Source organism: Lepus europaeus, chromosome 3, assembly GCF_033115175.1.
Source record: "Lepus europaeus isolate LE1 chromosome 3, mLepTim1.pri, whole genome shotgun sequence".
NCBI classification, from domain to species: Eukaryota; Metazoa; Chordata; class Mammalia; order Lagomorpha; family Leporidae; genus Lepus; species Lepus europaeus.
In genome coordinates this window covers 131,889,531-131,906,191 of record NC_084829.1, presented here as the reverse complement: position 1 = coordinate 131,906,191, position 16,661 = coordinate 131,889,531, and the positions used below count along the sequence as shown (strand labels likewise).

The 16,661-nt window shown below is 40.4% G+C and overlaps 1 protein-coding gene across 1 annotated transcript in view; it reads right to left on the bottom strand.

Moving 5' to 3' along the window:
• Positions 1–350: 350 nt before the first annotated feature.
• ENPP3 (ectonucleotide pyrophosphatase/phosphodiesterase 3) overlaps positions 351–16,661 on the bottom strand; it is an 85,299-nt gene continuing 68,988 nt past the window's right edge. The window contains exons 21-25 of the mRNA XM_062187717.1: positions 11,664–11,799; positions 6,475–6,552; positions 5,145–5,277; positions 3,087–3,243; positions 351–608 (exon numbers count right to left, since the gene is read on the bottom strand). Coding sequence (XP_062043701.1) covers positions 438–608; positions 3,087–3,243; positions 5,145–5,277; positions 6,475–6,552; positions 11,664–11,799 — 675 coding nt within the window. The 3' untranslated portion in view covers positions 351–437. The remainder of the gene's footprint in view (positions 609–3,086; positions 3,244–5,144; positions 5,278–6,474; positions 6,553–11,663; positions 11,800–16,661) is intronic.

Below are 16,661 nucleotides of genomic sequence, written 5' to 3'. Positions count from 1 at the left end.
TATCTGTACAAAGTACATCTGTTGGGAAAGTTTTCACAGACAAAATTTCTGAATGAAAGTTATGTGCATTTTTTATTCTAATAAATATTTTTAATTGAAAGTATAAAGTTTTATGACAAAACTGATGTAGAATTGAGTCAATTCTCAACTTCTGCCTTGTGTTTAGATAATGTTGAGTTCAAAAATATAGTCAGAGGTGATGTATGGGATAATAAACATAACCAGGAGGGCACAGACACACAAGCATGCACACAAACTCTGTGTAAAATAACTAGAACTTTAAACCCACACACATTCCTGGAAATGAAAGGGAAGAGGATGACAATTAGGCAACATGACGTTTAGATAAATTAAGGAAAAATAGAACACTTTATTTTATGGTTCTCCAGCAGAAAAAAAAATCATCTAGATTTGGCAACATTGCTTTACACATTGACTTAAACGACGGTTTCAAATGTGGGTAAGTATGTCTTCAGTTGCAAAATTTCAGAGACAGGCTGTGCTTTTTCCTGATAAAAATCCAGCCCAGTAAGAAGTTCGATGTCACGGACTCGGGCGATGTGTGCTTTAAATCTTTCTTCAACCCAGAGATCCTCTGTTTTGTTTTCCTGAAAAAGAGAAGCACAAGACTATTTTCCACAGGGAATGATCTTTCATTAACAAAAATATATTTTTGCTTAAAAGCTGTCTGTTTTCTTCTGATTTTGTTGCATTAAATATTTCTTTGATACAGCTAAATTTTGTTGCTTATCAAAATAAAAAAAGACAAAAATATCTGGTATAACAAACACAGGCCACACCACCATGAAATCATGAAGAGTTTGTTGTACAGAAATAGAATATTAGAGGTGAAGTGAAGTCCCCAGCTTTGGTTCAGAGCTAAACATTATTGTAAGTGGGAATCCATAATGTTTTTTAAACTCTTGCAACAAACACATCAATACGTAAAAGATGGTGTTGACGTGTAAGTTGTCACATTTATATAAATGATATTATGTTGTAAGTGACCTTTTTCAATTATTTGTTGACTCACTTTTATGTTCATACCATAGTGATATGTCTGGATGTAGTTAAGAGATTTATTTTTAGCTGTGGTTTGTGATATTCCCTCGTTTAAACAGAGCATAATTTTTAATTACCATATTGATAGGATTTTTGCTGTTATGAACAATACTGAAATGAGTAACCTGGCACTGTGTTTAACAGTGTGAATTTCTAGCTTATCTATTGAAATTGTTGGGCCATGGAGTACGTGCAAGTTTTACTCTGCTAGATGTCAGAGCTAGCACTCCCAAGGTGTCTGTGCCAATTACACTTCCTCAGCTGTGGAGGAGAAATCCCATTGCTCCACCTGTGCAAGCCAGGGGTGGGAGCTGGTAGTTTCATGCCTGCTTACATTTTTTAACCTATTACTCATATTATAGCTGAACATCTGTTCAGCTAGTTCTTGGACATTTGACTTTTAACAAGCTTTCTCTATATAAAAGTTCAATCATTTAGAACCATGGGTTTCTATGACATTCCTTCTGCTTTGTTTACTAGTTTTCTGATATTGCTAAATTTCTGATATTGCTAAATTTCCATTTTTACCCAAATAAGAAAGTTCCAAAATTTGCTTTAATAGATGAATATGATTTATTAACTTGCATTTGGCTTCATCACAGGGGTTTGCTCGTTTTCTAAGTACACAGGTGCAAAACAGGCAGTCACTGTCTGAAGCCAAGGAAGGATAAGAGGAAATTACTTTTCATTCCTAATTACTGAAATATTTTCTGTGTGTGAGATTAGTGATACTAGTTAGTTTTCCTAAAAATAATAAACACAAGTGGGCTAATTTGAGTTTATTCTTCCAATGAGACTCTAACTCAGTCTTTATTCCTTGCCTTTGTTATTGTACATTTCACCAGCATTTAATATTTTTGATCACTCTTTTCCATAAAATTTTCTCCTGCTTAGCTTGTATGCCTCTCTCTCTCTCTCTCTCTCTCTCTCTCTCTCCCCCTCTCTCTCTCTCTCTCCCTTCCTATCCTGCCCAGTCCCTCTGCCTGTGAAATAAAAATAAACTTTGTAAAAAAACATCTAAAATCTATTCTGTATTGTTTTTCTTATACCTTCTTAAATATTCAACTAGTCTCTCAAAGTGAAGACCACTAAGAGAAAATTCACCCTTTCCAAAACAACAGATTGTCTGGCACATTTCCTAGCAAGCCTTCCCTAAGTTTGCAGTCACCTTTGACTCTTTCTCAGCATACCCTCCTCTTCCACGCAGCTAGCTGACATTCACATTTTATTAACTTTTCAGTCTCTCTCATAGTTATTGTTTGATTTAAGTTCACTTCATGCTCATCATAGTATATTTTGTAATTACCTTTATGGCATTTTATTTATATTTATTGTATATATGTATATATATTGTATATATGTATATGTTTTATTTATACATTATGTTTATATTTATTGTAATTATCCTTATAGTATTATACTGAAAATTCATCCAAATCTCGAGTAATGTCCAATTCATTAGTGATGAGAGCCTATTCAACAGAGATGATGCCCATTAACTGGGGGGAGATCACTTTGAATTTGGATGACAAGGAAAGCTTCTGCACTTTTCTCTGGAGTACAAGTGGAATTTTTAGAAGATGGAAAAGAATAGGATTGGCGCCAGCGTTGTGACTCCGGGGGTAAGCCACAGCCCGTGACACTGGCATCCTATATTGGAGCGCCAGTTTGAGTCTTGGCAGCTCTGCTTCCAAACCCCCTCCTTGCTAATGTGCCTGGGAAAGCAGGAGAAGATGAGTTCCAGTTTGCTTCCTTGCACACCCGTCACAATCGCGCCATATCTAGAACCTCTGTGTTAAAGAACTTGAAAACCCTGATTTCCTGGAGAAAAGAACATGCATGCAGGTGCACATTTCAATAGACATTAACCACATAGAGAACAACTGTCTAAGCAAACAGTTGAAAACGGGTCATTTTTGTGACGACTCTACCCACAAAACATATCTTTAAGCGAGAGCCTCTCTTTCGGGAGCCCCAGCACTCCCCGTTTTCTCTGGCCCCAGCCTCTCCCAGGGCGGACTCACAGGGCAGCTCTCCACGTTGGTGGGTCGGTGCGGGATGATGAAAGGGAGGACGTCCAGCGGCTCGGGGCAGTTTTCGGCTGTGTTGCTCTTGTTTGTGCAGCTTGTCAGCACCACAAAGTAGTGTGTTGGGATGGGAACACTGGTGTTGGCTATGTAACTAAACACAATGCAAAAAGCTTCGTGTTACTGTACTTTGGCTTCTAAAGGTTACAAAGGCCTTTTCCGTAGTTTTACGAGATGTCAAGGTAAAACAGAGCAGAAGAAAGTAATGAATAGAAAGTACAAAGTCCTACATATGTTTCTACTTCGATCATCCGGAACCAAGATTTATACTGAACGTCCAAGCTTCATCTCACTGACACTGTGGGAAGACGGTAGAACACAAGGAAGAGAGCTTGGTATTCTGCCTCCTGTGTTTCCTACTGCTCCTGGCATTAAATGTCCCAGTGTTGCTTTCTAACAGAGCAGAAGCTGAGAATGAAGGAGCCAAATTCCAACTCCAGCTGTGCGCTTGCACTAGATGTTTGGACTTGCACTTAACCTTCTAACATTGTGTGGCGGACTGAGTTTCCTCCACTTTTTCAAGAAGGCCATCCTGTGCTTTCAACTTCATAGTGTAAACATGGGGATACATCCAACTGACAGGACAGTGCTTTGGTTTCCGCTAACAAACTTGAAAGTGCTTTTCGAAAGCATTAAGAGTAAATAAGGGTAAGTATGAGTCTAAGCCCACTAAAAGGCATCTCAGCTGCTGTGAGTAGTAACGTATTACTCTGATTTAAAACATGGGCCCAGAGCCAGACTGTCTGGGTTCATATTCTGGCTTTACCTCTTATTAGTTGTTGAATTTAGACAAATCACTTGACCTCTGTGTGCCTCCTATTCCTCATCTCTAACTAAGTCCCAACAGAAGCTAACAGTTGCTTTCTGGACTATGTATATGTAAGTGCTGATAAAACTACCTAGTCCGTAGCAAAGTTAGGATGCTTCTGTGATGAGAGGCAGGCTCCATAAACACTGAAATGAGGGCAAAGTGAAAAAAAAATAGAGAAAGGCCACACATTCAATTGTCATAAACGTTACCTTTTTAAAAAGATGTATTTATTTTGTATTTATTTGTAAGGCAAAAATACAGAGAGAAAGTAGAGAAGGAGGGGAGAGAGAGTCCACCCTTGGTTCCCTCTCCAGATGGCTGCAATGGCCAGGACTGGGCCAGGCAGCAGCCAGGAGCCAGGAGCCAGGGGCTTCTTCCGGGTCTCCCATATGGGTACGGGGTTCCAAGTACTTGGGCCATCTTTGGCTGCTTTCTCAGACACATTAGCAGGGAGCTGGATTGGAAATGGAGTAGCTGGGACTCAAACTAGCATCTGTATAGGAAGCCAGTGCAGCTGGCGGAGGCTTAACCTACTATACCACAGAGCAGGTGTCCAGAAATGTTACTCTATCAGAAAATATAGGTAGCAATCATTGCTTTATGTAATCTAGGCTTAGCCACTGCAGTTGTTTAGTTTGGTCCTTCCTACACTTTTATTAAAAAAAAAAAATAGACATCATGGGAGAAAGTTCTCTCCAAAATACTCTATTAGTGTGTGTTGCCTTCGAAACTAATTCTTAGCAACCTGTATAAATACATTATATAACATTTAGAATGCTGACTTTTATCTAAAATCTTGGGTTTTCTACTCATGATACCCTATTGTTGATTTTTTTAAATTACAAACTCTGGGGCAGGCATTGAGATATAGTAGGCAAAATCACTGCCTGCGACACAGTATCCCTTAGGTGTGCCAGTTCTTGTCCTGGCTGCTCCATTTCTGATCCAGCTCCCTGATAATAGCCTTGGAAAAGCTGCTGAAGATGGCCCAATGGTCTGGGCCCCTGTCATACACATGGGAGACCTTGGTGAAGTTCCTGGCTCCTGCCTTTGCTGGACATTGTGGCCATCTGTGGAGTGAACCAGAAGATGGAAGACCTTCTCTCTCTCTCTCTCTCTCTCTAACTCTGCCTATCAAATCAATAAATAAATATTTTTTAAAGAAAAAAGAAAAAAATACTTACTTTGTAATTTCATTTGGGGCATCAAAATGACCATCATAATTATAATCAAACACTGGCCCACTGACAACATTTACTCCATTTCTTTCCATGGCATATTTTATAAGAAGCACATTGTGGAAGTAGTCCCACATTTCTAAAAATAAAAGAAAAAGGCTTTAAAATATCTACCTCTATGAAACATAGAAATATTTTCAATTATAGGCAGATACACTTAAATAGCATCAAATTCTGCTTCATAATTATCAGTGCTGATTGGACAATTCTACAAAACAGACCATTCAACAAAAATGAACTGCAATATTTATGATTGATTTTGTTGCTTTAGCTGCAGTCCTAAGTTACAGTCAAATATGTCTTCAAATTCCTTGCTTGGGCTGAGTTGGTTTTGGGACAGTGAGGTTTAAAAATGGTCAGAACACACATGCTGCCTTATTGATTATTATTCTGAGAACAAATATCTATAGTTCATTTACTTGAGTATCTGTAGAACTAACTTTGTGAGTAGCTCTTTACAATTAAATTCTATGGGCACTGGTTTGTGTACCTCCTGCTCATGACCTGAGAAAAGCAGTAGAAGACCCAAGTGTTTTGGCCCCTGCCACCCATGTGGGAGACTTGGATGAAGCTCCCAGCTCCTGGCTTGGGCCTGGCCCAGCCCCAGCAGTTGCAGCTAACTAGTGAGCAAACCAGCAGATGGAAGATCTCTCTTTCTCTCTCTCTCTTTTTTTTTTTAAGATCTATTTATTTTTTACTTGAAAGTCAGAGTTACACATAGAGAGGAGAGGCAGAGAGAGAGAAAGGTCTTCCATCCGCTGGTTCACTCCCCCAATGAGCCGCAATGGCTGGAGCTGCGCCGATCCGAAGCCTGGAGCCAGGAGCTTCTTCTGGGCCTCCCACATGGGTGCAGAGGCCCAAGGACTTGTACCATCTTCTATTGCTTTCCCAGGCCATAGCAGAGAACGGGACCGGAAGAGGAGCACCCAGGACTAGCACCGGTGCCCACTTGGGATGCTGGCAGTTCAGGCCAGGGCGTTAACACACTGTACCACAGTGCCGGCCTCTTTCTCTCTCTCTCTCTCTGAGACTCTGACTCTCAAAATAATGTTTTTAAAAAATTCAAAGTTAAAAACTATCAATATTCTAGCAACAAGTTACTCAAAGTTGAATTTGAAAAGAATGTGTGTCAGAGAGCTTTCTTGTACCTATATTTAAAAACCTTCAAAGAAAATGACTCAATATCAGGAACTAATCACAGTAAAAGATGTGTTTAGTATGTAAGATCAGTGCTCACTTATGCATTTTAAAATTAATAATCTAAATACATACTTACTTTTGAATTCTTCATACATAGGGACAACATTACTTGTGATTAAGGCATCATATTGACTCTGAGAAGTTTGGTTGTTTCCTGAAAAACAAATAGATTTTACTACATTTAGTGATAACAAAAAATAGGCCCACTGGCTTTACAAATTAGCATAAAGTTATCAAAAGTCAAAACACAGAGATGCTGGGGACTTTCTAGAAGAGGTCATCAATAATGTCGGTGGTTGTATGCTTTTGATTCTTGCAGTGGGTTGAATTATGACCTCAAAATAGATACATTCAAATCATCATTCCCCCTTGTAATTTTAATTACCTTTTAACTTTACAAGATCTGGTAATAGGCTTTTTGCAGATACAGACAAGGGTCTCTAGATGAGATTATAATGGATTAAGGGTGGGATCTAAATCCAATAATTAATGTCTTTATCAGGAGGGGGAAGATGTGGGAGGAGAAGAGACATAAGGAAGAAAGCCACGGGAAGATGGAGGCAGAAACTAGAGTGACAACAGCTACAAGCCATGTGATGCCCGCAGCCACTGGAAACTGGAAGAGGCAAGTAAGAGTCTTCTTGGGCACCTCCAGGAGGAACACAGACCAGGCAACAGCACCTGGAGTTCAGACCTCCATCCGCAGAAGGGAGACAACATATTTCTGCTACTTTAAGTCCACAGCTCCTGATAATTTATTATTGGATACAAAGTTATCGGTTGTAGGCAAAATAGTCATGCTATTGTTAAAGTGAAGTCTTTTGGAGACAAAACTTTCGTAAGGAAGTTGGTTTTTACTGCTTGGAGACGGTGGGGATACCGCAGGTGGCTGGTGCTCAGAACTCAGGAGTAGGCCCTCTAGTGGAGCGAGTGCTAAGAGCGTGTGTTCAGGGGACCACCAGGTTTAGCCCCTGGCTCCTCTGCTCACAGCCTCACCGCTTGGGCAGAGGGCTGTACATAAATTTCATGGCAACCGTCTCATAACGTTATAGTGAGGATTAAAAGCTGCAAAGCATTAATGTTTATTATAATCCCCCTTTTTTCATTTCACTTTATTTTTCCTTATTAGAACACTTTACAGCAGACCTACCCACTTAACAAATTTTTAAGTGTGGAACACAGTGTTGTTGGCCTAGAGCCAATATGTTGGCATGTGTTCTCCTAATTCCTATTGCTTTAACAAAATATTTGAAGCCAGGTACTTCATAAATAAGAGATTTATTTAGTGCACAGTTTTGGAGGCTGAAACTCCAAGATCAGGCAGCCCCATCTGTTTGGCCTTTGGTGAGAGCCCCTTGACTCTGTCACAACATGGCAGAGAACCACAAAGGGAAATGCCTGTGTACAGAAGAGATCACATAGGGAGACAGGAAGCCAGAGGCCAGACAGGGGACAGTCTTGCTGTTTTCATAACAATTTACTCTCGAAAGAATTAACCCAGTCTTGGAGACCAGTGTTAATCCCTTCCAAGGCCAGTTGCCCAGAGACCTAATTACCTTTTATTTTTTAAAAAATATTTTTAATTATTTATTTATTTGAAAGAGAGGCAGAAGCAGAGAGAGAAGTCTTCCATCTTCTGGTTCATGCCCCCTATGGCTGCAATGGCCGAAGCTGCATTGATCTGAAGCCAGGAGCCAGGAGTTTCCTCCGGGTCTCCCATGTGGGTGCAGGGGCCCAAACACTTGAGCCATATTTTACTGCTTTTCCAGGCCATAACAGAGAGCTGGATCAGAAAAGGAGCAGCCAGGACTTGAATCGGCAACCTTATGGGATGCCAGCACTGCAGATGATGGCTTTACCCGCTATGTCATAGTGCGTCACAGCGCCAGCCCCTCCTTTTACTTTTGAGGGTTCCACCACCTCTTAATATTGCCTTCAGCACCTGAACTCATGAGGGACAAACCATATTCAAACCATAGCAAGGTACTCTGCTGTACAGCCGATCTGTAGAGCTAATCCATCTTGCTGGGCTGCAACTTTACGCCCATTGATTAGTAATTCCCCATCTCCCCCTCTTCCAGCCGCTGGCAACCAGAATTCTATTCTTTGATGCTGGGAATTTGGCCATTTTAGATTATGCACTTCTTCACAGCATGGATGGACTTTCAGGACATTATGTTAAGAAAAATGATAACAATCCAGTCACAGAAAGACAAATGCTGCATAATTCCACTTGGAGGTATCCATTGTAATACTTTTCATATTTGAACCATATTTGGAGGGCTGGTGCTGTGGTGTAGTGGGTAAAGCTGCTGCCTGTACTGCCAGCATCCCATATGGGCACCGGTTTGAGTCCTGGCTGCTCCACTCCCTTTCCAGCTCTATGCTGTGGCCTGGGAAAGCAGTGGAAGATGGCGCAAGTGCTTGGGCCCCTGCACCCATGTGGGAGACCTGAAAGAAGCTCCTGGCTCCTGGCTCCTGGCTCCTGGCTTTGGGTTGATGCAGCACTGGCTATTGCGACCAATTGGGAGTGAACCAGCAGATGGAAGACCTCTCTCTCTCTCTGCCTCTCCCTCTCTCTCTGTAAATCTTTCAAATATAATACATAAATCTTAAAAAAAAATAAGCTATATTTGGGTCTCTTAACTGAAACTGAAACAAGAAGCCAGTGAGTAGGCATCAAAGGTGAGGAGAGACAAGAGATTTCACATGGTAGTCACAGCATTCAGATCCTAAAAACCTTTTCTAATTTTTAAACCAACCTGAAATGTGAAGATAATCAACCTAACATTATCTCTGTTTCACAGAAAAATAAAAAATCACTTATATTAAAATTTATATTTCCGCCAGCGCCGCGGCTCACTAGGCTAATCCTCCGCCTTGCGGCACCGGCACACCGGGTTCTAGTCCCGGTCGGGGCACCAATCCTGTCCCGGTTGCCCCTCTTCCAGGCCAGCTCTCTGCTGTGGCCAGGGAGTGCAGTGGAGGATGGCCCAAGTGCTTGGGCCCTGCACCCCATGGGAGACCAGGAGAAGCACCTGGCTCCTGCCATCGGATCAGTGCGGTGCGCCGGCCGCAGCGCGCTACCGCGGTGGCCATTGGAGGGTGAACCAACGGCAAAAGGAAGACCTTTCTCTCTGTCTCTCTCTCACTGTCCACTCTGCCTGTCAAAAAAAAAATTTATATTTCCAACAAATAGAATTTATAGTATAAAGTACAGGGAACATTAGACATAATTTTTTTTATATATTTTTTTCTTTGACAGGTAGAGTTATAGACAGTGAGAGAGGCAGAGAGAAAGGTCTTCCTTCTATTGATTCACTCCCTAAATGGCCGCCACGGCCAGTGCTGTGCCGATCCGAAGCCAGAAGCTAGGTGCTTTCTCCTGGTCTCCCATGTGGGTGTAGGGGCCCAACCACTTGGGCCATCTTCCACTGCACTCCCGGGGCATGGCAGAGAGCTGGACTGGAAGAGGAGCAACCGGGACTAGAACCGGTGCCCATATAGGGTGCTGGCACCACAGGTGGAGGATTAACCAAGTGAGCCATGGCCCTCGCCCCTAGACATACTATTTTTTTAGACAGGTCATTTTGTTATTAATTCCATTTCTTTGTCAAACTAAATAATTATATGTCAATCAATATCATAGCTTAATGGATACAAATTTATATGCCAATTTAAAAACTTTTATTAATAGGGCTGACATTGTGGCACAGCAGGTTAAATCATCATTTTTTAAAAAAAGATTTTTATTTATTTATTTGAGAGATTGAGTTACAGACAGAAAGAGGGAGAGATAGAGAGAGGTCTTTTATCTGCTGGTTCACTCCCCAAATAGCCGTAATGGCTGGAGCTGAGCAGATCTGAAGCCAGGACCCAGGAACTTCTTCCAGGTCTCCCACATGGATGCAGAGTCCCAAGCACTTGGACCATCTTCTACTACTTTCTCAGGTCATAAGCAGAGAAATGGATTGGAAGAGGAGCAGTCAGGAAGTGAACTGGTGCCAATATGGGATTCTGGAGCTGCAGGTGGAGGCCTAACCTATAATGCCCCAGCACCAGTGCCTAAACCACCATTTGTTGAATCACATATCAGAGTGAGGATTCAAGTCCAGGTTGCTTGACTCCCAATCCACCTTCCTGCTAATGCATCTAGGAAGGCAGTGGATAGTGAAGGTTGTGCTTGGGCCCCTGTAATCCATGTGGGAGACCAGGATGGAGCTCCTGGCTCCTGGCTCTTGGTTTTTGGCTTCAGCCTGGTCCAGACCTGACTGTTGCAGCCATTTGGGGAGTGAACCAACAGATGGAAGATCTCTCTCTCTCTCTCTCTCTCTCTCTCTTGCTCTAATTTTCATCTCTCTTTGTTGCTCCACGTTACAAATAAATAATCTTTTGGAAAAAACTTTTATTAATAAGATTTTAGAAACTTGCTAAGGTTTATACTAAGGTTGACATAAGTTTGGTAATCACATTTATATCAACAGATGTAAATAAAATGTATCATTTTATTTATTCTACTTCTGAGATATGGGTTTTAAAGCAATATACTGCTTTCTATGAAGCCCTTTTTCCACTATAAATATCAGAATCTCGAAATCATAAATCTTTAAATTGCCCATTTTTGATTATGCTTCAAGAAAACAATAAGGCCAATATCAGTAATAAACTCATTCCCAGAAGCAAAATTGATGAAAATCTCATGGGCACGTTAATGAAAATGACATTTCCTGACAGAGAAGTTTTAAGTTTTAGAAAAATTGTAGTTGTTTTTGTAGGTTCATAGGAGAGATCCACTCTTAAAAATATACTTAAAATTCATTTGGCTTCTTACTCCCCGGCTGAACTGTGAAATGCAGGGTGCCCGTGACAGGCCAGACCTCCAGCCTGGGCGCCTTTCCTAGGCACAGCTGCGTTCTCAGTGCAGATCTTTGCCTAGGAAGTCATCAGGAAAAAAAAAATCTTTTTTAGATGCTTGCATCCCTCTCAAAAGAATCTTCAGTTTTAAAATTAAACTTAAACCCGCCAAACCCTCTGAGCATCTGGGTCATATTAGAGCTGATGTTGTGTTTCCCATGGCAAAATTTATTAGTCTTTATTATAGCTGTTGTGTTGCCTCTGTCCAGCCCACAACCACTGGAAGCCGGCTGGGCAGCTAGTCTCACCCCAGCGGGTAGTCTGGTTGGGGAGTATATGTTTAAGGCACATGCCCACATCCAGCTGATGAGGGCTTTCTAAGCTGCTGCTCTAAAAAAGAGCTCCACTAACCAGGCGGATAGAGGAAGCCGTGGGTGATATCCTTGTCTGCTGAATAAAAGGAACAATTTTGGCTCTCAGAAGGAGCAACCCTGACATCAGCCCGCAGACAGTCTGAGACAGTGGGAGGAAGAGGCGATGTGTCTCCCTGTTGAAAGAGAGAAAAGAGAAAAAAATTACGCCTACGGTTGTGGCTCACCCACTGCCTTATATGGTTTGTAACTTCCCTAGAGTGTTTTTCATTTAACCTCTTCCTATTTTCTTAGTGAATCAGGTCTACGCAAGCAATGGAACTGGGTGTCTTCAGCAGTGTTTTTTTCTGTGGTTACCTCTGTTTAAGGACATCATGAGGTCAAATCAAATACACCTTGGAAAGGAATATTTGCAGAGTAAAATCTGAACTGCGAGTGGAGGAATAATGGGAGTTATTACTAAAAAGTCAAGCCCTTCTCAAGTTCTAGCTCTTATATGGTGATACACTGTATGTCCTACTTGCAAAAGGAATTGAAAATAAAATATAAATAATTTATTGTAAAAATACACAATGAACTAGATGTATTGTTTTTCATCTGGACAAGAACTTGTAATCAACATAAGAGTCATTCAAAGAAGCTGTACTTTTCCAAACATACTAATTTTGAAATTTAAATAAACCTTCACCGATGCTTCATTCATCATGAAATATAGAAATACATTTTTATAATTATATTTGTAATCCTATTTGAAGAATAGCAAAATGACTTATTTACCAGGGAGCATTCTGTAAATGTACTGCCTGACCCAAGTACTTAGAGCAATTCTGTATTACATAATCTTCATATTTTGATTAGTATTTAATCAAATGAATATTTTGCCATTTGCTTAAATATTCCAGATTTTTACTTATATACCCTCTACTATTCACCATAGATTGCCTTTTTTAATAAAACCTGAAAGAATTTATTTTTTAAAAAATTAAGTTAGAGTCTCCCTTCTTTATTCACTGCGTTGTACTGAAAGCAAAACTTAGCTATCCTATGATATCCAAAATGTGCGAAGTCAGTTCACAAAGAAGAAGGTATGTCCACTGAATGCTACAGCCATAGGCAAGGGTAGGCAGGAGCTGAAGACGAGGGAAGTCCAGGAAAAACCAGGCGAGACTGTACTCCCGTATGTAACTGCACTGCTCCAGATGGGCATCATTACAGAGGCTGGGTAAACGTCTCAACTTGACTTAACACATACATTTATATCTGCTCTCTTCTAAGACCTCATTAAAAGGACATAATTATGAAGACATATAAGATATAACAAGAAATGTTCAGAAGCAGAGAAGCATATGAATAGTAACCTGATTTCTAGCAGTAAGCACTGACTACCAAGGGTCTGTGGTTGGAGCAAGAGCAAAGAATCAGATTCTTACCTTAGAGCCCCAGAAGGGTAGAACTTGGAGTCCCCTAAAGACAGTGTGTGTGTGTGTGTGTGTGTATAGCTAGAAATAAGAGGATAGGTTGAAAGTCCGTAAAAAGTCAGACAGAATGTTTACTCTCGGGAGAGTTTGAACCAGAGGGACAATCAGACTAAGGGACACAAGGCACAGCAAAGAAAAGGTGTACTATATTGAGAGCAATGGAATTACAGAGAACTCTACATACTAAATGACAAAGACTCTTCTCCAGGCTCACTGTCTTGTGTAGCCTGTAAATCATAAACACTGGGTCAAATTACAAGTAGAAAACAAGGCAGCCTGAAAGGATGGGAAAACTAGATCCCTACAATCAGGTCTCCTAACTGAATGCCCGGTTCTCTTCCTGACCAACCTGTAATGAAGCCTTTAAGCTGGAGAATGGCAGCCAGGCAGTTTAGTGCCTCATCCTTAAGACACCAGCTAAACACCAAGGACCTCTAGAAATTTGGCTAGGGTAAGAGAAAGAGGGTGCAAAAATTAAAAGAGACAATGCAGGGAGTAGAAGAAAACTATCAGAAAGCTGAGAACACATATGACATCCATAAAGAAAGAACAGAGAGGAATAAAAAGGAAAGAGAAAACAGAAAGATCTCTGGGGGTTACAAATATCACAGCAGAAATAAAATATTCAATAAGATCTAGAAGGGAAGAGATACCTCTAAAAGTGGACTTAAGACAAATAAATGGAAAAGTAGGGAAAATATAAACACATTAGAGGGTCAGTCCGGGAAGAAAAACTATTTTTCAAATTCTAAAGTCAGCTAAACTACCAAGTAAATATAGTCATGGGCTGGGGTGTGACATAATGGGCTAAGCTTCTGCCTGCTGCGCCATAATCCCATAGAGGCACGGATTCAAGTCCTGGCTGCTCCTCTTCCAACCCAGCTCTCTGCTGTAGCCTGGGAAAGCAGTGGAAGATGGCTCAAGTCCTTGGCCCCTGCACCAGTGTGGGAGACCCGGAGGAGACTCCTGGCTCCTGGCTTTGGATCGGAGCAGCTCCAGCAGTTGTGGCCATCTGGGGAGTGAACCAGCAGATGGAAGACCTTTCTTTCTCTCTCTCTCTCTTTCTGTAACTGTACCTCTCAAATAAATAAATAAATAAAATCTTTTAAAAATTATGTCTAAAACACACAATAAATATATAAATGTGTGTGTGTGTATATATATACATATATAGCCAGAATAAAAACACTTTGAGTCACACAGTCAGAGTCTTCCTTTCTCTCTTTCTCTGGAAGTGGCAGAGTGATAGCCGTCCACCCAAACAGGAAGTGAACGAAGAAAGATTAAGATACTTGTGTTAAAGGCAGTAGAGGGGCTCTCACTGTTTACTTCACTTTCCTTCAGGTGCCAGAGTCTGGGAAAACTAAAACCACTCATTTGTATTATTCCAAAAGTGTATCATTGTAGACAGTTCCAAAAGCCCAGTTTTTTCCACCTGTATAAAGGGGCACATGGTACCTCATAAAATGGGGAATGACGAATACCGAAGGCTGACTGAGTCAGGTCCATAGATGCCTGGAATATTGTGAATTTGGTATTTCCTAACATACATCGTTGTCATTTTACTTCAATGTTTCACAGATTTAATAGGGTTTACTTGAAGAAATATCCAGTACTGAAAAGTAGCTGCAGATGCATTTCCCATACTGAAACGGAAATGCCTGTATTCAACAGTTAAAATTACAACAGTGCTAAAGATGGATATTTACTGCAATTTTTAATGAGACTGCAGTTGCAAAAGTTGTGTTCGAACAATTTCACTCTGGCTGGATGGAGGGGCGGTATGGTCACGCTATTTTTTAAGAAAGAAGGCAAAAGTGAACCCTTACCACCACTGCTATCTCCCCAACACCTACAGCTTTAATTCTGTTATCTTTTCAGGGTACCCTTGAGCTTTTGAAGTTAAAGAATAGAAAGCCAGAAAAACAATAAATAGAACTCATAAATTCAGAAAAAATCTGAACACCTTACCTCCCAAAATCTTCAAGAGAAATAAATGATGGGCACAGACAAGAAGATGGGATATTTTTACTTCTATGTAGCTGCCGTGGGGACAAAATAGGGCTTGCACAGAGGAACAGTTATTTTTATTGAAGTTTTAGATGTTTACCTATGGGCTGATATAAAAGCTAACATTTACTGGAAGATCGAATGGTTACATCTTGTCTTATGGTAAGGAAAATAACTACATACACTTTTAATTATTTGGCTGTGTGATTTTTTTTTTCCTTACAGGGAAATGGTTTTTCATAGTTTGAGAATGTAACATATAACAATGTTCCTAGTTTTTAGACACACAACGCACGTTAAGATCATGACTGATAATATCAGTGTTAAGACTTAGAAAAAAAATTCTTAAAAATTTAATAATATGGGAAATATATGCATATATTATATAAAAATACATTATAGATGACGGTACCTTAAAAGGCTCATAAAAGTAGAATTAAAACCTCAGTTTTCTTTGGTTTAAAAAAATTTAGAATCTATGCATATGAAGGGTCCTCAAAAAAGTTCATGGATAATGTATATTATCACAATTATGTATGGATTTAAAAAATTTTTGCACCAAAATGAACTTATCTTGAAACCCACTTTTCTAGGATTTTTATTCATTTATGTTCATCATTTAATTTAAAAAGTGCAGAGACAGAGACAGATAGACAGAAATTGTCCCTTAGCTGGGTCACTCCTCAAATGCCCACAATAGCCAGGGGCAGGGCAGGCTGAAGCCAGCAGTTGGGAACTCAGTTCAAGTCTCCCATGTGCACAGCAGGGACCCAAGCATTTGAGCCATCACCTGCTGTCTCTCAGAATGTTCACTAGCAGGACTGGAACTGGAAACAGAGCCTGGACTTGGGCCCAAACGCTCCCATAGGGGATGTGAGCATTGCAAGCAGTGTCTTATCTGCTGCACCAAATGTCCATCCCTAATTCCATTTTCCTCTGAGGCTAGGGGGACATTTTTCCAAATACACTAGATAGTTCTTCTCTGAAAAAAAATCCTTCAATTTCATATTGAATTTAAGTTTTTATTCTAAACAATAGCCACAATTCTTGCTCTTCTTCTCAATTTTTCACTTATTAACAGAAAAATCACTGCACATCCTCCAGTTGAGCAGGCCCGGAAGCAGAATCTATGCCTAACAAAATGAGCCTGACCAACCTTCATGGTTTTGAAGAAATGGTAGGACCATGATTTCAAATCACATCTACTTCCTTGAAACTCCTCTGAGATAACAACAGAAATTAGAAAATCCACCAGAACCACAGAAAAACAAAAGCTATAAAACTTGAAGGCACAGGCCAATTGGGTCCAATTTTCACAAAGTGCTTATTTGAAGTCTGATTTTTCAAACATGGAGCTGATTTACAACATTTTATGTGAATCTTACAACATCCATGTATATAATTTTCTTAGGCCACAACACATGAACAGAATAATTTCTGAATTGGAAAGCAGAAAATTGCTAGAATTCCATCCTGTCACATGGAGGAAGAAATACACAAGTAGTTCTGTGGGATCAGAAAATGGACAGGAACTTTTGGTAATAAAAAAG